The sequence below is a fragment of the Lissotriton helveticus genome, chromosome 10, assembly GCF_964261635.1.
Source record: "Lissotriton helveticus chromosome 10, aLisHel1.1, whole genome shotgun sequence".
Taxonomy (NCBI): domain Eukaryota; kingdom Metazoa; phylum Chordata; class Amphibia; order Caudata; family Salamandridae; genus Lissotriton; species Lissotriton helveticus.
Window position 1 is genome coordinate 1,011,851,302 of NC_136071.1, and position 21,548 is coordinate 1,011,872,849.

At 45.3% G+C, this 21,548-nt stretch overlaps 1 protein-coding gene across 4 annotated transcripts in view; it reads right to left on the bottom strand.

Annotated features, from left to right (window-relative positions):
- The window catches only part of GLCCI1 (glucocorticoid induced 1), a 467,188-nt gene that overhangs the window by 171,326 nt on the left and 274,314 nt on the right, over positions 1-21,548 (bottom strand). For all 4 annotated transcript variants that reach the window (XM_078663695.1, XM_078663694.1, XM_078663693.1 and 1 more), the window contains one exon: positions 16,908-17,118. In XM_078663695.1, coding sequence (XP_078519821.1) covers positions 16,908-17,118 — 211 coding nt within the window. The remainder of the gene's footprint in view (positions 1-16,907; positions 17,119-21,548) is intronic.

Below are 21,548 nucleotides of genomic sequence, written 5' to 3' on the forward strand. Positions count from 1 at the left end.
AAGAGGGAGAGTTGCTTATGATTTCAATGAAGATTCACCGGAGAGATAAGTAGGATTACAGGTAAGACACTATTCCTTCTCTCCAGAGGGGATCTCCACTGATAATCTGAAAATTAAGCGAATAGATTTCTCAGAGTAGCCTGTCCTACTTGAGCTTCTGTACTCGCATCTGAGTCCAAACAATAGTGTTTGGTAAAAGTGTGAACTGATCTCCATGTAGCTGCTTTACATATGACAGCAATGGGAATATTCCTCATTAAAGCAGCTGTAGCCACTTTCCCTCTAGTGGAATGAGCTTCAGGTTTACCGGACAGAACTTTATTCGCTTTCTGGTAGCATAACAAGATGCAAGATACTAGCCACCTGGATATAGTTTGTTTAGACGTGGCTAAACCTGTATGAAAATGGCCACAGTTTACAAACAGTTGATTAGACTTGCATGTGTCTTGTTTTGACTAGATAAAATATGAAGACTTGCCCAACATCCGCAATATGGAGAGTTATTTCTGCTGGAGTGGAAAGGTGCTGAAAGAAATTAGGCAAAGTAATGGACTGGTTAATGTGAAAGTCCTAAACAACTTTGGGTAAGAATTTTGGATAGGTCCTCATAACTTTACGTCTAGAGAACAACACAAATACATAGGTCCATGAGAGCAAAAGTCTGAATCTCACTAACCCTATGTGCTGACGTTATAGCTACTAGGAAAGCAGCCTTCCAAGAAAGGTGTTGTAATGGGGCTTTATGATGGGATCAAAAGGAGATTGCATGAGATGTGAGAGTACTATATCAATTCCCAAGGAGGGGAGAGATGGCGTTTTGGAAGGAAACCTTTCTCCAGACCCTCTAGGAGGTCTTCAATAATAGGGACTTTGAAAAAAAAGGTGTAAGAAGGACATTTTCTATAGGCAGTAATCGCCACCAAATGGACTTTAATAGAAGAGAATTGTAAGCCGGATTTGGCCAGATAAAGCAAGTATGGAAGAACAGCAGCTTCTTTGCAAGTCGTGGATTCAAAGTCCTTGTCAGAGGGGCGCTAGAGGGTGCATGGCAAGATGGCCGCACCCTAGTGAGGCTCTGCCCGGCCGAGCAACCATCCGTTAATTATCCACCTCATATTTGCTCAATCTAGGTCCCTTTTGTGCCTGTTGGAAGTAGTGCACACCTTGTGCATGATTTCACGAAGGTTTGCGCCATCAAGCCTTGCTAGGTGAGCGAATGGCAGCCTGACTTCATCGGACGACCTACAGGAGAAAATGGCGGCTGCTACGCAACTAAGTATTGCCAGCCGAGAACTAAAGTACAGCGAGGGGATCCCAGCCCACCTCGCCACTGAAACAGTGACTACGGACTTCGCTCCTGCCTAGCAGCTGAACGGTGGCCGAACGGAGCACGTTCGGAGATGTATCTGCTGTGCCTCGTCTGCCGCTGCTGAGCCTTGATGGAGCAGGTGCCCGCGGTCTGTCAGCGGCGCATCCAGCTGGACCTGATCTCCCTGTGGCCCCAACTTGGACATCGTCTGCACTTGCTGGCGCCCATCGGCGGCGGCCGCGGTGAGTGGGTCGCGGCTCGGCTCAGGCTGCAACTGCGGAGGCGGGTGTCGGCCTGGGAGGGGGTTGTGGCCTGCGAGCTGTGGCGGGCTGCTGGTTGGTGCGCGGCGGGTAAATTGTGAGGGCAGATCAGCGGGGGAGGCCTGAGGAGATCCGACGAGCTGCAGTGGGATTTTGCATTGGAGAGGAGATTCCTATACCACTGGGTGCAATTTGATAGTGGCTCTGCTATCATCTGCTGAGATGGGGCCTAAATTGGACGTGCCTCAATGGAACTGTACACTGGCAATTGCGCTGTATAAAGTGCCTATAGGGATTCCATTATTGTGAGCTGTATTGGAAGAAAGGACCGCCTTTGGGGTGCTGCGGCCGGGGACAACCTGGCATTGCTGCTGTGGGGCCTGTCAGAGGCCTGAGGGTCTGACCTGAGTTGCTGTTCGCTGCAGGCCCCTTAGGACTTTATTGTACCCCTCCCCCGCCCCCAACAGTATACAGGCACTGTGATCTCCTGTGGGCGACAACGCAGGTGGTGGGACCTGGTTATAATCATGGGACGCACAGACAAGACACAGCCGCGTCTTACATTTGAGGCGCGCAAGTCTTCAAAAGGCGCGCAGAAGGCAGCGTCGGATTCAGAGGCTGATGCACCACATGATCAACCTCCCACTCTAGAATCCACATTACTAGCAATGCAGAGGAGTCTTCAGTCAATCGAAGGCACAATGGAAGCGGTAACTCATCGTCTTGACCACATGTCATCTCAGCTGGAGAAACAAAATGCTCGTATGGGGGAAGTGGAGCGAAGGGTTTCCACAGCGGGTATGGCCTAAATGATGTCACTGCAAAAACACTTAATATGGAAAAGGTGCTCTCCCTCATCCAAGCTAAAAATGAGGATTTAGAAGCGCGGTCAAGGCGCAATAATGTTCGCCTTACCGAATTGCCAGAATCCACAAATGTGGGCAGGATGGAGACCTTCATAGAAAATCTCATTAAAGATATTTTTGGGACTTCGCATTGGTCCTGATGGAGACTGTAAGATCTTCTCAAATCCAAAAGCTGCTCTTGAACATGCAAATCAATTAAAACGGAGGAGACGAGAAAACCGCGTTGCACCAGAGGACGAGGAACAGAGAAGTGCTGAAGATATTTGTGGACGTCGGAACTCCAGCGCGATAGATTATTTTTAATTCTGTTTGCCTCAAGGGGGTCGTTCATGGGTTTGATTGCCTTGTGTGTTCTACCCGACATGCTGACCTTCACATTGACTCATCGCCCTGGGATGGTGACTAGTATTGTATAATATGTGACCAGTTGTGTTGAGTCTGCTGTGGTTAACCCTGTTAGGCCAGCTGGCTGAAATAGGCTGCTTTATATTATGGTCCTACCTGTATTCTAAAGTGGCGAGGTGTGGCGGGGTTGTTTGAGGGGGTACTGACGGACGTTATGATGTGAGATATGTGCTACCTAGTGTTATCCTGGCATAGTTTATTCACTTGCTCGGCCACCTCCTATCTCAAGGGAGGCTAGTAGCACTCTGCACCCCCGGCTTGGGTGTACCCCAACTGACTATGGTTTTTTTTCCAATCTTGTTGGAGGGTGGAGGATGTTTCCTCGGGCTGGCTTTGGCGAGTTGGGGAAGCTGAAGTGGGTGGGGGATGTGGGGGTTGTTTTGGGTGTGTTGGGTAATGGTATGGCTTTGGCATGGGGTGCTGAAGTGGGTGGAGGGATGGGGAAATGCAAGTTGGGGTTTGTGAAATGTTTTTGGTTCTCTTCCAGCCATGAACTCAGACCGTACGGATTGCGTCACTGCATGTTAACTGATGATATGAGACCTACTGCCATGTTTCCGCTCTTATCTTTACTTTGCCATGTGTAATGCTCTAAAGTTTGTTACCTGGAAATTACGTGGTCTTAACACGCCCAAAGAATTTGGTTGGTGTTTGCGAGCCTTGAGCGAATGGGGGTGCATGTGGCCATGCTGCAGGAAACCCATCTGACGATAGAATCGGCCAAAAAGATAGGTGTGCGCTGGGCGAGCGTGAGGGTATCTTCATCATATTCGTCCTACGCTAGGGGAGTGCTGATTTTGGTGAAAAAGGGGGTCCCCTTCACGGTGCTACGTACGGAGACGGATGATTGTGGAAGAATAGCGATCGTAAATGGTTGATCTGGGGTTGGATGCCAATATTGATAGACACGGAGCTGCAGAGGTTAGGCCCAAACGGGCTACTGACACGCTATTAGGACTTTTAGACGTAGGTCATTTGCATGATATATGGCGTCTTCGCCATCCCGCGGCACTGGAAAGCACGTTTGCATCGGCGGCACACGGGTCTTGGTCCTGAATTGATCTTTGGCTGGTATCGGAGGTGGTTTGTAATTGGACAACGGGGGTGTCGCATGCAGCCCGCTCCTTGTCGGATCATTCTCCGGTGCTACTGGAGATGCCGATTCCATAGTGCCGTTTGCCAGCTTTTGCCTGGAGGCTTCAGCCTTCGGAGTTGAAGGATCCTGTCTTTAAGCAGACCATAGAGACGGCGATCAGAAATTATTTTCTGTAGAACGAGGATACCGTAGAGAGTGCTGGAGTCCTTTGGGACGCCTTCAAGTTCACCATCCGGGGGGCCTGCATTGGCGCTCAATCGGGGGTCTTAAGGGACATTCAGCGTAGAATTAGGAGGCTTGCTGCAGACATCCCGCAATTGGAACGTTTGTTCGTCTTGGACCCCTCAGCGTCTGCGCTGGCGGAAATGCGTGATCTGGTCTCCGACGACAATGAAGCGGTTGATCAGGAGCTGCTACATTGCTCGAGGCGCAAAGTAGCTCGATACTACGGCAAGGGTGGGAGACCCAGCCGATCTCTTGCCCCAAAAAATTGCGGAAGCGCGTCGTCAGGAGGTTATCACTGAACTGCTAGATAATAGTGGTGAGCCCCGTCACTCAGCTGAGGATCTTTGAGATATCGTGCTAAAGTTTTATACTGATCTCTATGCAGCTAGGGAGTCTCCTCCTGATGAGGAGACGCATGACTACCTTGACGATGTGGCGCTGGGTTGGTTGTCCAATGGACATCGGGAGTATTTGATGCAGTCTTTTGGTGAAGAAGATGTAAGAGAGGTCGTCATGTCTCTACCTACCTGCAAGGCGGCTGGGCCAGATGGCCTACTGAGTGAGTTTTATAAAGCATATGCGGCAGCGTTGGCCCCACGACTATTGGCAGTTTACGCTGAGGCATATGAGACCGGAGTACTGCCGCCCTCTCTTCGGGAGGCCCTTCTCGTCACCTTACTTAAACCTGATAAACCCCCTAATCAATGTGTGTCGTACCGACCACTATCAATAATTAATATAGATACGAAAATCCTCGCCAAGATGATCACTACACGACTCCAGCCTTTGATTCCCCTGTTGGTCCTCCCGGACCAGTCAGGCTTTGTGACGGAACGTTCCACGACGCACAATTTACGAACACTGTTTCCAACACTGCACTACTTCGAGCCTGACTTCCAAGCGGTAGCTGTGCTGCTAGACGCAGCAAAAGCTTTCGATTCTGTCCATTGGTCCTACATGCTTACTGTACTGAGTAGGATGTGATTCCCCCCCTTTTTTTACACAGTGGCTACGGGTATTTTACAATGGCCCAGTTGCTAGGGTGGGTGTGAATGGCAAGGTGTTGTCTCTATTCCCAACTGCGCGTGGCACCCGCAAGGTTGCCCCCTGTCCCTCATGCTTTTTTCATTAGTGCTGGAGCCGCTGGCATGTAAACTGCGCCAGAAGCATTCCGCTGCCACGTTGAGATTTCGACAGCGCCCTCTGATCGTCTCCTTATATGCGGATGATATGCTGCTTTACGTTCACGAGCCATCAGTGTTTCTGTCTCCACTGCTCAGGGAATATGTCCAGTTTGAGAGAGTCTCGGGACTCGGAATTAACTGGTCCAAATCAATGGTTTTTCCACTCACGAAATACACTAAGGAGGTTGACCTTGAATTCCAGCTGTCCTGGACTTCTGATCCCGTGAAGTACCTGTGAGTGTGGGTGCATCGGGATCCCGCAGTGGTGCTTAATGAGAACTATGGGCGTACAGCTACCCGCATAACTGAGCAGTCTGAGCGGTGGTCTCATCTTCCCCGCTCTTTGGCAGATAGAATAGCGATCATAAAAATGGTCTTTTTGCCTAAGCTGTTATACTATTTTGTCAACATACCCATTCGCCTGAACATGGTTTTGTTTCACACCCTACAATGAGCTTTTCTGATGTTTGTGTGGGGAGGGAAACAGCCTCGATGCCGCTGGGACCTCTTGGTGCAGCCGTTTGATAGGGGGGGGATTTGAAGCTCCAGATTTAAGATTATATTATTTATGTGTGCAGGCTCATTTCGTGCATTACTGGCATTACCCGAAGCGCCTTCAGCCAAATGTGGCTATAGAGGCAGATGCAGTGCTGCCTGTCCGGCTGCAGGCAATGGTCCTGTCGGGAGGTTTGGGTGGACCGCGACTTGAGATATACCCTCCATTATGCACGTCTTGGGCCTGGTGTGCGCTGGCAGCCAGAGCTCAACTGCTCTACTTGTATAATCCATCACTGTCTCTGGCGTCTCACCCCGAGATAACAGCGGCCCGTAAACCTCCTGCCCTGAAGCTGCTGGCCGCTGCGGGCAATACTAGGGTGGGTGATTTATATAAAGAAGGCCGCTTTAAGACGCTGCGCGAGGCGCAGGGTGGTGTGGAGCGCGAATTAATGTTTAATTTCATGTATGTCCGAGTACGCCAGGCTGTTCGTGCAGTGTATCCTGACTATCCGGCGGAGCCGACTGTGCTTTGTGCACTACAGGCCTTATTATCAGGCGAAGACCGCAAGGGATTAATAATGAAGTTATACAATTCATCGCTGCTGGAACATGATCAGGAAGAATGCTCCTCATGTCTGCGCTGGCAGACCGCGATAGGACACCCCATTACTCCGGATATCTGGACGGTGTGCTGCCAATTTACAGGCCGGCTCACAGCCAACTGTAACCTTAGAATTATTCACTTCAAGTACCTGCATCAGGTCGATTATTCTCCCATGCAGGTTTATAAATGTGGTCTGCGAGAATCGGCGAAATGCATGAGGTGTGGGGCTGCAGATGCAGATTTTTACCATGTTGCCTGGGTATGCAATGGTGTGTTTGCGTATTGGACTTTGGTGACTCGCATCCTGTCAGATATGGTGTTGGAACCGGTGAGTTGTACGCCTGAATTGTGCCTGCTGGGATATGTAAAACAGCTGAAACCAGCTAGTAGAAGCATTGTGGCGATCACCACTTTATTTGCAAAACGAGCAGTGGCGCAGCACTGGGGATCTAGGTCAGTGCCCACTATCAAACAGTGGCTCCGGGACCTAGTTTACTGTAAGGGTCAGTTGAAGGTGTACGAGGAGGAGCTGCCTGAGTCCTCCTCCCCCCCATAGGATTTCTGGGCACCTGTTACGTCCTATTTGCTGTCCAACCCTGATGTACTTTGAATGTCACAAGTCAAGATATGGGTTCTTTTCTCTATCATCCTTGGATTGCCCCTGTATGGGGCAGTGTTCTGTAACTGGTTTCCACCTGGCAGGCGGACGTTAAGACACTTTCATTTGGGGCCTGCCTTTCTTTTATTGTTCAGTTCTTCGGCATGCAGACCATGTGCAGTTATGTTTTTGAGCAGAAGTGGCTCTCTTACGGATTATGGTTGGGAGAGGGTTGGGGGGTGGGACGGGTTGTTGGGTTTCTTTGAAATTGTGCGTGCAAATTATGCAATGTATTGTCTGGATGTCTACCGTACATGACCTGTTTGAAACCAATAAATAGATTTTTTTTAAAAGTCCTTGTCAGAACACCAGATACAGACTCTCTTCCATTTAAAAGAACAAGCTGAATGCTTTGATGGGCGCTTAGCCTCCTTGTGAAAGTTCATGAAGTCTTGTGGTGGATTTAAATGTCCATAACGTATAAGTTCAGGAGCCATGCTGCCAAACTCAAGGAGGAGAGATTGGGATGAACATTTAACCTGCAAACTTCATGTCAAGGTCTGGTCTGTACAGCAGCTTCATATGTAGACGGTCCGACATGTGGAGAAGGTCTGTGAAGCACCATTGTCAGGGCCGCTTTGGAGCTATCATTCTGGCCTCTGAGTACAACAGCTTGATGAATACTGAGGAAATTAGGGGAATCGGAGTAAAAACGTAGAGAAATATGCTGGACCGGTCGATCTACAGGGCATTCTCCAATGTCTCTGGTTGGTAATACCTCGAGGCAAAGTTTGGGCATTTTCTGTTTTCTGCAATCGCAAATGAATCTATGAGATTTTCTTGAAGAATCCTGCTTAGGAAGTCTGCTAAGATTCTGTACCCCGGAAGATGGGTTGTAGTTTTTCTTAAGTCTTTGGTTAGAAAGCAATTCCATATTGTTTAGGATTCTTGTGACAAGGCTCTGGACTTTGTTTCTCCTTGCTCTTTCGGACAGCAATTGTTGCAGTGTTTGTCTGAACAACAAGGGTTTTCATCTTGAAGGACAGTAGGAAAGACTTCAATGCCTGATGAACAGATCGTAGTTTCAGGAAGTTGATACAAGTAATTTACTTCGAGGACCACATCCCTGAATTTGCAGGTGATCCATGTGTGCCCCCCAACCTAACAGAGAGGCACCTGTCTCTATTGCCTGAGGGGGAGCATCCTGGTTAAAAAACATCCCGTGAAGGAGTTTTTTTGACTTGCACTACCATTTGAGGGATTGCCTCGCTTTGAAAGTGTGACCTTGTCTTCCCAGTTGCCCAAGTATTGACTCCACTGGTCCTCCAGACACTCTTGGCTTGGTCTCATGTGGAGATAGGCATTTGATGTCCGAAATATGCATGAAGCCATCAAGCCTAGGAGAGATTACACTTTTCTCACCGCAGGATGAGAGCTTTCAAGAGAGATTAACATTTTAGACGTATGGATAACAGTCTCTCCCCCCTAACAATACACTTTTGCTTTTAAGGTGTCGATGGTGACTCCCAATTAATGTAGAGACTGTACTGGTGAGGAAGTCAATTTCTGGTGATTGACATGAAGCCCTAATCAGTTGATCGTAGTGACAGTTATTCGATAATGGAGCCCTCCTTGTTGTTGCATTGATGCCTTGATAAGCCAGTAGTCTAGGTATGGATACACACATATTCTGAGTTTATTGGGATGTGCGGCAACCACTGCCATGCACTTAAAAAAAGTTCTGGGGTGTGATTGGAGTCCAAAATGAAGAACTTTGTCCTGCTATTGATTGGGACCTACTACAAATCTCAGGAATTTGTGATGTTTTCTGGCTACTGGAATGTGAAAGTACAGATCCCGAAGACCTATGGAACAGAGCCAGTCTCCTTGATGGATTCGAGGATACATTTGCTGCAATGCTAGTATTCTGAACTTTTCTCTCTGTGTCCATTTGTTTGGGACCATTCTTTTTCCCCAAAAAATAATGGGAATAAAGGCTTGTGCCTCGTGGTCTGGGAGGAATGAGCTCCACTGCATGCTTCTGCAGAAGGATGTTCACTTCTGATCTCTGCATTTACAGATGCTGATTGGATGATTTTGGTGGAATATTTGGTGGCGGGCAGGTGAATCTGAAACAACCATTCTGTACAAAATTCAGAACCCAGGCATCTTTAGTGATGGATTTCCACTGTTCGATACTGTTACATACTCTCCCTACCGGAGTGGGTAAAACTGAAGAAGGGGCAGCAGAGACTCTTTGTTTGGAGACTGTGGGAGACTTTCATGCTTGAGCTGGTGGGTAGCCAGCTCTTCCCATAAGGCGACACCTTTGGTGCTGCTGGAAAGGTCTTTGTTACTGCTGTTGATGGGCTCCTTGCAAACACTATTGGGTTTGAAGCCTCTGTGAACAGAAACACATTTCATAAGATTTGTAAGGGTGTTTTCATTGATCCTTGCAATTCTCCAGACCAACCGCCTTTAAGGTTTCCATCTAGGTCTTCATTCGAGCCGTTTCGTCATCCGTAGGATTCCCAGTGTGTTGCCTGACAAAGGAAGATTAAGTATCCTTTGTTGAGATCCTTGCTTGAGGGCTGTAAGACGTAGCCAATAATATTGTTTAAGGGCCAAATTGTGGCCGTAGCCATGAGCTGCCAGTAAAGATAAATCAGCAGAAGTGCTAATCATTTGGTTCAAGACCATCATGCCCTCCCATGCAACACTTTTTTGCACTTTCATGGTAGTGGCAGCTGTGCCACATACCTTGCGGCCCACTGAATACAGTTTCTTACTCTCCTTGTCTGGTGGCACTGTGGATGAAGAAGTAGTAGAATGCACTTTCTTTGCAACTAAGATAGCCACTAAATCAGAAGGAGGATCTGATCACAGGAATAATGGGTCCTACACCGGAGTCTTACATTTTTCCGAAGCCTAGACAGTACTGGTTTGGCTGCAGCTGCCTTAAGGAACAGTTCCATGGCCAGTTCTAATAAACCTGGAACTAGAGGTATGAAAGGTCTCAATGCTGCACGTTGGTGAAGAGTTTAAAAAATCACTGATGTTGATGGGGCAGGTAATGGATTGTTCAGTTTTGCTGCCCCTCGTTCAAGCACATCTTGGAAGGTGTTGATGTAATCAACTGGAGAGACCCTTGGCTGGGGAGACTACATCTACGTCGGCGAATACCTTCCAATACTGGAGGAAGAGGTGGAATAAAATCATCTGAATCTTGATCGGGTTCTAGAACTGGACGATAAGGAGCAGTGTGGCGAGAGGAGCGTCTTGACGAGGAGTGCCAAGAGCGATGACGATGTCTCGAAGGTGCTTGTGCTCTCGATGTATGGCAAGAGTTGAACTAAGGAGACATTGATCTCAGAGGGGAAGCAAGGGGCCTCACCACAGAAGGTGCTTTCAAAGGTGCCTTTGTCTGAGAAAGAGGAGGCATCAAAATATGTGGCAGAGGCGCTGAAGGAATCAGAGGTGGATGGTAATCTTCTTGGCTCAACTTTCTCTTTCCACAGGTCTGGAATGTTTCAACGCAATGTATCGACATTGATAGATTTTGGCGCTGAACGTCTCTTATGTCTTGACGTCGTAAAATCCTTCGACGTTGACCCAGCTCTCGACGCGAGCATGTAGGCACCATACCTTGTTGTCTTGACATAGATGTAGTCAACGTCGACCTGGAACGATATTGCTTTTTAAGATCTCCCTCTCCTGGAGTAATCAGAGGAAGGTGAAAGAACCCTGGTACAGGACTGACACTCTCCTCAATCAAACAACATCCCCCCTTCAGACTGCGCCTCCTGCTAGCTGAATCGCTCTTCTGTTCCATAAAGGCAAATCTCCCTGTCCCTCAGGGCATTCCTGGAAAAGGTCCTGCAGTGTTGACATCTATCAGGGTTGTGGATGTCAGGAAGGCATATGATACATCATGAGGATTTAATTTGGCCTTCTTTTTGCCACAGGCTGGACACTTGTCAAATGAAGATTGGATTTTATTTGATTAGAGTAGGGTTCTCAAATGCCGGTCCAGGAGTGCCGGATTTATGACAGATTTTTCTCAAATCTATTAGATAAATGTAGTCATCCTAAAAATCTAGCATGGATCCGGCCCTGCAGGACTGACATTGGAGAACCCTGGTCTAGAGAAATAATGTTCCTGCCAGAAAATGACTGGAAATGTTGAAAATCCGTCAAATGAAGGTGCTGACAAAAATTTCTGAGAGAAATGTTTGAAAAAAAGCCAAAAATGCTGAGCTCAGTGCTTCAAGATCCTCTCATCAGTAGCTGGGGAAAATAACTGAGCTGCCACCTACTGGGCATGATGAGATGCGAGTCCTTAGAGGTACATGCTCTCTTTTCATATCTGTAGATTTGCAGCCTATAAGTCTACATTGTCCTCTTTCTTTTTTGTCATTTTCCTTTAAAAAAAGTTTCTGAATGAGATTTGTAAGGTCAAATAAAAATTCCAGCAAATTTTTCCTGTTTTTTTTAAATAATATATCAACCCTTTTTTAATGCAAATTGAAACAATTGGTCAATATAGCCTCATTTATATGCTGCAAAACATTTAAGTGCTTATCCGGGCCTTACTGAAAAAAAAGTCTAACATCTACACTTAAGAAATTATATTGCAAAGAGGTGCGCCGGGATCGCCGCAGGTTGGCGGGGCTATTCAGTGCTTATGATGATCAATGGAAATCCCCTCAGATAGAACTAAGCTTTTCCTCAAGTGTGAGTTATAGGTGCTCACGCACATTTAGGATCCCATATGTTGTGAAAATAGACAAACACATACAAGATGTTACCCTTTACGTTGCCTTCATCCTGATATCTTACATTTAACACTTGCATGAGGATACCCACTTGCCTGTATTACAGGGCTTAGGTAGCCAAGCACTTAGAATTGAGTGAGCAGTACTCTAAATCTGACAAGCTCTACCTAAATGTGTAAATTACCCGCACATCTGGCTTGTGAATGTTAAATTCACTTACTTTTGACCATTTGCTGTTTCCACTTCCTTCACGTTCCTAAACATATGGCTACTTTTCCTCTGGTTGTCTGGCATTCTAATTTTTGAAGATGGTACACTTGACTGGCCTTGGCTTACTAGTGCTCCCAACTTTATGTTAACTATCAGTCACCATGAGCATTTTACTTTGTATTTGCATTGATTTAGAGTTGGAACTTTGCAGCAAAATATCTAAGGAGAAGTCCTGCTCTCACGACTTGCAAAAAAGGTAAGTTCCACACAATAGAGCAATCCAATAATCCCTCAGGTGACCGAGTGCAAATATACAAACGAACAAGTAAGCCTGAAGGAGTCATTTTATAAGTAGTCACTCAGTTTGAGGAGTGGTAAGTACAATATCCAACCCCATCACCAAATTAACAATACATTCAGTTAATTTCATTAGTAGTTCATCTAGAAATAAATTGAACTAAGCATAATTCTTGCACATGAACAAATATATATATATATATATTTGGCTGCAGTCCAGATCAATTTAGGATCAAAAACTGCACAAGGACACTGTCGTAAAAGATCACAGAGATATTATCAAATCAAAGCTGTGACCTTTAACAGCCTGGGTGACCACTTTGCAAAATTTAAATTATTCACGTAAACCTCTCAAAGTTAATTCCTTATAGACGGGTTTATACGTTCATTCAAAAGAGCGTAGTAGTCAATACGTAAAGGTTTCGGTCTTCAGGCATGTAATGAGTACTTGAGACCATCCTAAGGATAAAGTGTCAGGCATAACATATATTAAAGACAACGTAATAAAGCCTATCTTAATCATAAGTATTAATCAAGATGAGAATAACTTCAGTGCAACAAGCAACTGTCATAAAACTGACGTTGCACAATAGGTCAAGGGGCATCATATACCCTAAACCATGAAAGGTAAGCTGCTTGTCTGCTAAGAGAGGAGAGGAGCTGCCTTGCCCAAGGCCCAAGGTCATTTTTTTGACAGACATTCTCGGATGCCGAATGGAGACTTACCATATGGTAAAAATTACCTGCATCTCACTAGTCTGAATCAAAACTGTGAAGCATCTCTCTGCAAGATTAGTGTATCAAGACCAGAGAATACATGCCAGACACTTAAGGACTCTACCTGCTGGGTTCTGCTCGGTCTTTTCAATCTGCCTTCAGTATGCTGTGAGCACGAGACCATGATTTAAAGAAGCATGACCCAAAGAATATTGTTCAAGCGTCTTTTCTCTTAAGCTTGTGGAAGTCTATTATCACTCAATACCAAGCTTTCGGGGTACTCTTTCACCCTAGAGTACAGGTGCTGTTTAAGGTAGTTGGTCACTGTGGCTCTAGAAACTTTGAAACCATCACACTAACACAGTTCCAGACATATGCCTACAAAGGAAGAGATGGTACACTCTCCCACTGTCCCCAGATGATGCCAAGCTAATGTTTAGTGGGGTGCAGGTGCCATGGTCTCTCAACCATTGATAAATGTTGACTGCCACCGGCAGTTACCAAGATACAGGCACCTGACGTTTGTTTCCTGCATGGTTTCCTGCATTGGACATCCACTATGAGCCATTCATTTTACTGGTACTAGAGTGCATTCCTAAAGTGACAGGGCTATTTTGAGACTTTTACTATTTCTCTTGTTGTGTCCAGCAGCCCTTGTTAAAAGCACCAGTCTCCCACAGATCTTGAGAATTTGTTCAGGATCCCTTTAGCAATCAGGAAAAGCAGTATCTTGTAGTTTTGGATCCCAATTCACTTTTGTGCGGTGAGTCGCCGGATCGAACAGTGAAGCTCAAGGGTTAGGACAAAGGTTATACAATAAAACATTTACGATAATACGTTGTAGTTGAAATACTGTGTTGCAAGTAATGTGCCAAGGGTAGTCCTCAGTATTAGCTAAGGACAATGAGATTGAACTGTTAAGTTTCTGGAAGCCTGTCACCTTTTGCCTCTATGATGACACAATGGAAAATTAAAAAAACAGAATGGCGCATGCACGCCATCAGATATTTGCCCTATTTGTAAAAATTATAAATTGAACTGCTTTCAGGAACTGCACTCAGTTGGCATGGGTTACTGAGCTAAATGACTGGATATGATGAAGTTAATAAAGATCAAACGTATGATACACAACTACACGGCTCATAAACCTAAGGAAGGTTAAAATACAGAAAGGGTTATTTAAACCATGAGCTGTGACTGAAAGTGATGCCCTGGCATGATGGAAAGCACACGCCATTCTATTTTTTGAAATATATGACCCAATTTCCCATGTCCTTTAGGAACTTCACTGGTTGTTCTTGGAAACCAGAATTAAGTTTACACAGGCCTTCAATGTCTTTAAAGCAATATATTCAAAGGAACAGGAGGATCTTCAGTCCTCTCTACAGCTAGCTGCTGCCAACAGGCAACTAAGACATGTTTTATAACCGGATTCTTAGTCTAAAAAACTAGAAGTCAAAATGGCGACTCTAGCACTCTCTGGAGCAGCACCTTCTCTTTGAAATTCACTCCCAGTCGCACTGAGACCTATCATTAAATGAAAGATTAAAATTCGAGTTTCTTGTACTTCATTGAAATGGGTCGCTTTGTTCCTTGAGAGATGTTCGCATCACAAACTTTGTTATGTACAGACGGCGCCGCATGCCTCTCGGTTGACAAGCACTTTCTAAAAATGCATTTTTTTTTTAAAGTGCTAAGTCACAATAGAGAGAATTGACAATTAATCAGTAAACACAGACCCACATTGCAATAAAATATGGCTGGAAACTGTGGAAGTTAAGTTGGACAGGTAGGCAAACACAATACCTCATGTCATTTTGCTCTGCAAGGAAACTTTTATTTTTCAATGGATTTTTTAAATTCTTTCCCCCTGCGCTACAGATGATGTGAGTGAATATCACAATACTAAAAAAACAGTAACAAAATGCCAGCATAATGAAAGAGAAAAGTGCTGTTAAGAGGAAGCCAGGAGGTGCTCATTTAAAACAGTGTGAAATAAAACTGGAGTCAAAGCAACGCAGACCAAAGGAAACAACTCAAAAGCTAGGAATCCAGGGAGAAGAAACAAAATCAAGGTGTGTATAATGACGAGGGACTGGGCAGGAACTGAAAAGCGGGATAAAAGCGAATTAGAACGATAAACGGTGGCAACACTGTAACAGGTGTTAACACTGCAGAGGAATTGAGCTTTATTCCAGAAAATAAACAAAGGCGGCAACGTGAAAACAAGATGAGAAGAATCAGGGTTAGACCAAAGCCAGAATCAAAGATCAGTTTAAGAGGATGAACAAGGTACGCACTAAAACCAACCGAAAGAGAGGAACGGTAGTCAAGGCACGAAAAAACAAGGGGGAAAAAATCGCATTTTGGTAGATTGGAATGTGAGAAAAGACCAGTTCTTAGGGACACTGAGCAGAGGAAACTCACAACTACTGTAGTGAATTTTAAGATGGAAAAAGAGGCAAGTTAAAGATGAGAAAGAAAAATGGTTAAGGAGAGCAGAAGAGCAGGTATAAGGAGGAAAACAATAAACATGCTGAATATGCACCGCATTGGACTTGTAGTGAAAAGGCTGCAGCGTCATACAAGATTGGGTGGCTGAGAGTAACCAATAGAGACGTGTGTAGATTAAAAAAGAGAGGGGGTTTGGTCGGGGGCCTGGGGGAAGAACTACTGGAGTTGAAGAAAAGTAGCATTATGGCCAGCCCAAGTGAGAGTGTAGATAGCGTAGCTATCTGTAGTGAGCAGTGAGTGTGTAGAGTGTAGTGAGAGTGTAGATAGTCAGTCCGTGAAACCCCTGGGATTACAAAATGCAGACAATAAAATGGTCAACAGCACCAAACTCAGCCGAGAAGATGTGAAGAGGAATACACAGATATTAAGGGAAATAGCAAAAGAAAGTGCAATTTGTGAAAACTGCAAGGCGAAATGCTTTTGAAGTTGTGACGAGAGAGTTATAATCCAAGTAAGGAAAATGCTTGTTTGATATTACTTTTCCAATACGTTTAGAGGGACAGAGAAAAGAGGGGAGAGGTTGGCTGGATAATGCACAATATGGGGAAAACATGTATGTCTGAATGAATCTGGCAAAATGTCACAAGTGTGAATGGCTGAAGAGGGCAATAAGCTAGGGAAGGCATGGTGAGAAAGTAAACTGATGTCAGACGAATCAAATGAGAAAATCTGGTCTCTGTAACAGTCTGTTGAGTGAAGAGGGGGTTGAAAAAGGGACTAGGACTCATTCTGGTGTAAGGATGAAGTAGCCTGCATGCTTGGTAGATAAAGACTCAAGTTTCAAGAAGAATGGAAGAGAAACAAGCAAGAATAACAGAGACGAAGGTGATCTAGCCATGCACAGAAAGATAATGAGAGGCAGGAAGGTGATCAGGTATCAAGAATGGATAAACTATATACATATATAGTTTAGTAAATCACAAAAGCAGACATCATACTTAGAAATTGTGAAAAAAAGAAAGCAATGCTTATGTACTAGAAGCCTGAAAATGGCCCCAGTGTCACCACCAATTCCAGAGGGTTGAGGAGTATGAAAAATTGATGGTAGGCAACTGGTTACAGCTGCAGTGTTGGTAGTGCTAAAACGAGAAATCCAGGTCTCTATAAAACTGAGAAAGCGTGCATTCATCTCAAGAAGAAAGACGTAAGTGTTACAACCAAAGGAAAACCGTGAAGTGAGGGCACATATCAAGTGACAATTAGGCACACAAACTAAACCACAATCAACGCTTTTCTTCATTTTCAATACCAAGTCAAGACTGAATCCAAATACCGTGGTTTTAGAATTGAATAAATGGTCTACAAAATAGAAAAGAAAAAATTGTGCTTCGTGGTTATTATACGCTCACCTTTGTCACGATCATAGAGAAGATCCTCGGCTGAGCATGGACTCCCATCATGAGATTCTGGAGGACAAAAGGGGGACACGCTTGGTGAATGGCTACTGCAACTACTACTCCGCTCCTGGACAGAAGGAGTCTGGGTGTCAATACTGCGTGTACTGCTACTCCGGTAGTGAGAAGGCAGAGGTGCTCGCCGACCATCAGGAATGTCTCCTGACTGCAACATAAAATAAGAAAAATGGCCAGGTTAGAAGATCATGGGAGAAATCATCAGTTCTTGATCAGTGTCACCATTTTTTTTTTTTTGTAAGACGTTTATTAATTTTCCACAGTGCAGTACATATAGAGCAGCCTACAACCCTTAGGGCCGGCCGCAACTTAAGGATGCATGTAAAGAATAAAGAAGGGTAAGCGACAAGTACGTAGTCTCATATCGGCCGCTAAACATTTCAGGTCAGCAATGGTAATCCCCGCTTTATAGGCGCTCCTATGTACAATGTGTCTTCAAAGGACGTCTTGTTTTATTAAACATAAGAAAAACATTTCAACTCTGTAAACTGGACATTACTCATCGGTGTGTCCCATTTCGTCTGTTGTAGCACCAAAGAACATATCTACAGTTGTGTTTCCAAACCCAGAAAGATCTCGCGTAGACCTTAGCTGCGTGTCAATAGTGCGTATGCAAGAGGAAGTCATGTGCGGTCTACTTGTGCCACGAGGTACTCCACCCATTAATGGACAGCAGAGCCTCACATCTCAGCCCTGCATTGTGTGGTGGCTCGTGCGGGCAGCTTTACAGCCTGTCAGGTAGCTGGAGAGATGTGGCCCACATTGGTCCTCTTGTCTGAGTCGGTGTTCATGTGTTCCTCCTGGTGTAGAAACTATGTATGGGAGGCAAGAGTCCAGAACAGGTAAACGGGGGTGGGTGTTTGGGAGGGGGGGGGGGAATGAGAGTGCATCTAAGGGAGCGACTCCGTGAAAGGCGATCGGCAAGACAATGTGACAGGTCTGTTCGTCGCTGCGTCAGTAGGTGGATGTCTATCTAGTCTGTCTGGTAGCGTATCGGACTTGTGGTGTGGGCAGTGGTCAGGTTCCTGGGCAGCTGGGGAGGTGGCAGTCCCACACAGTTCTGGGAACGCCACACATCCTGCGTTCTTGACGTGTGAATGTCGCTGGGGAGGGGGGAAAGCACTAACTGCGCATCTAGCGTGCCCTCTCCTATGGCGTCCGTGTCGTCTTACTTATGGCGATCCCTATATGTATCCCCTGGTCGCGCCTTCCGTCTGGAGGGATCTCACGAAACCGTCCCAGAGTTGCGCAATTGGAAACTGCCGCAGGCCCGCTACCTCCTCCCGATGTAAAGCCACACTCTCTGCTCTAGCCCAATTGATGAAGGAAGCATACCAGTATTTAGGGACAGGTGGCTCCCTCTTTTTCCAGTGTTTGGTGATTAACCTCTTGGCTGTGATGAGGCCCAGATCCCAGAACCTCGCGTGCGTTTTGTTGAGTGTGTGTCTTCTATATAATCCTAGTATGCAGGCCTCCCAAGTGTGTGGTAGCCCCGAGCCAGCGCTGCGCGTTAGGAGAGATGTCACTTCCCCCCAATATGTGTCCAGAAAGGGGCAAGTCCAGAGCATGTGCAAAATATCCGCACCCGTTAGGTCGCACCTGGGACAGGCTGCGGTGTTGATCGTGAAACTTGATCAGTGTCTCCATATGGCACATAAAAAACAACATAATCTCATTCAAACACTAAGCAGCTGAAGAAGTGCAGTAGTGTACACAGAGGGCTTCAGATAATTATAATTTTTTCAGAGTGACAAGTCGACGTTTCCTAGCCCAAAGAGGGTTTAACCTCATCTGCACCAGTCCACTTGTTATGAGGTATCCCATCAGCAGAAACCGTTGAGGAATGCTCAATCACTTTTAATCCTTTTTCAAGTTTTAGCTGTCCTCTTTCTCCAATCCAAACTCCTCCCAAATCTGCCCAGAGATTTCATCTCTTCTGTGCGCATTATCTCCCGTAAGAGCAATATACCCTTCTCCTGCATTCTATGCACTCTGAAAATCATGAAACGTTAACTATTACCAACTTCTTTATATTTTAACTGGCCAGGTCTGCGTACAGCAAGCTCTCTGTCTAAACTCCAAGCAGTCACCGAGATTAGCTTGACAGTGGCTAAAAGAGAACTGTTTATGTAGTACTGTTCCAGCACCCGCTAGGCGGGTCAACTGCAGCAAGAGGTAAAGACAAACTATTTCCTTTTATAATGAACGCAACCTGGAAAAGTACACTGTCTGATGTTCTTCGGCATTTAAATCAACATTTATAACTTACAACCTTTTCTCTTTATAAAGAAATGATGGAGATAAGACTAGACCTACAACGTGCTTCTTGGAAATACAATATTTTGTTCACTATTTTATCCAGATAAGATGGCCCCAATAAGAGTGAGTTAGTGGGGCAATCCAGTCGAAGGACATGGGAGTGAACATGTCCACATGACAGTTCATAAAAGGGAAATTATGCGACCTCACATGCTGGGTGTAATGGGTACATTGTGGAGTTCACGTTCTCTCCACAAAACATGCCCATTCAACATGGAGAAGTTAGTGGAGACAATGCACTTTGCTGCGTTAACACGCAGCATTGCGAACGGTGTACTGGATCGCCCTCACAAACGTTACAATGGCACACATTTATTTTTTTAGGTCTCGCTGAGTCAGTGCATGCGCTGCGAGACATTTAGTAGTGTGTTTTTAAAAGTGCTACCCCAGGCTTCTGCTGGCCTAGCACTGTCATTCAAGTGAATGCGCGCAGCCGGCAGCTTTCAAAGCCCGATGCTTTGCTTGCTCTCTAAACGCTCCTCCGCCCTTTCCCCGCCGCGTCTCGCGTTAATTATAAACATATGTGCAACAAGCTGCTTTCACTTTCACTCGCGCACGCACCACTTTCGCAGCCGGGCTTGTTGTAGAAGGTACATAGCAAAGTTGATCAGACTCCCAAATGAAGTCTTTAAATGTGTTCGTGTTTAGTAAGGCCAGCTGTAGTTAAACAGCAAATGGGAAAATCCACATCAACATTTTTTTGTTTTAACTTCAGTTGTTACATGGGTGCTTAAAGTGCGTCACTGTTGCACATCACTTCACTCGTGGTTCGGGCAGTACACCACAGGAAAACATATTTTTCTCATACTTTTCAACTTGATACTTTTGACGCTTACGCATGTGCACTAGTAACATTGTACCCACTGCTGCATCCCAAGGGCATGTTTTGTAATCCGATTTGACTGACTTAATAGGTTATCCTTCTAGTTTGTTATGAGTGTGTAGCAGCATCTCATTTCCTGCTTTTCTATTTATGCCGCCCTCTCCCTTCCTTTACCTGCTTCAATCGTTTTTCGATGCTTCTCTTGCGACCCAAACATTCTTCTGAAGGATTCATGGTGTCACTGGGGCACCGGGGACCCTTTCTTACGGTCCAGAATTATCTCTAGTCCCCTGGAGCCACAACTCCGCTCAACACATTCCAGCTGCTGCAGCTGTCAACATTGGCACTTCCGCTTTACGCAAGACTGTGCTGGACGTCAATTCAATCACGGTATGGCCACCATGTTAGTAGGGGCATATCACTGAATAACGGTCTCGACCATAGAAACAGAAAGAAGCCACACATTCAGCTCGAATTACCTTCACAGGCACGACAACCTATTCTGGCGTTGACAAGGTAGTTAATGCAGCAAGAGCTATTACAAATAGAGAATACAACTTGCTTGGTGTACGTTTATACATGTACATACTGATTGATAAACTTGTTAGCATACACATATTTGTGTAGGCATACTTATAACTGCCTTATCCAACATCCAAACTTGTAGAGTTACCACCGTTCCTAGTGAAGAATACCGGCCATCCGTTAATGTTTTAAGATTCTGCTAAGGCCCGGACATGCTTCTTAAGTAAAACTTTAAATTAAATTGTCCGTATTCGTTCTTGAAATTACCTTTCTGTCTTTGCTGTAGAACACATTTTAAAGTATTTTCTTCTAATATTTGCTAGTTAAAGATTAAAGTGTGTACTGGTAAGGGGGAAAATGTCTGCTACTGGTGTTTTTTATCATTTTTGTACTGACTGGCACATCATGTCGTGATAAAACCGGCCAGGTGGCAACCTTACATGTTTTTATTGTTATTGCATTTGTATTGGCATAGCCAATAGGTCTCGCCTTTGGGACCTTATAAGTATTTAGTTATACAGCATAATATCCTTGGTGCAACAACATCAACTGTTGCATGGCTGAACACTTACACGGTCCCAAAGGCGAGACCTATTGGCTATGCCAATGCTTGTTTTTATTTAGGTGCGATATTGAACAAAGAGAAAAGGGGAGGGAAGGAGACCTGAATGCAAAAAGATGAATAGAAGAACATGGAAGGCCTGAGCGCCATCATAGTAAGGATGGGGTCGCACTGAACAATATGAGATGAGAAAATATGAGACAATGCACAGATGAAGCAAGTCACTTACCTGTAACTACTATTCTCCACCCTTTAGGTAATCTTCAAACATCAGTATTCTCTTAACAAGGCTCACAGGGAGCCATTAGTAAAACAAATACTCTGTACCACACCTCAGATTTCATAGCAC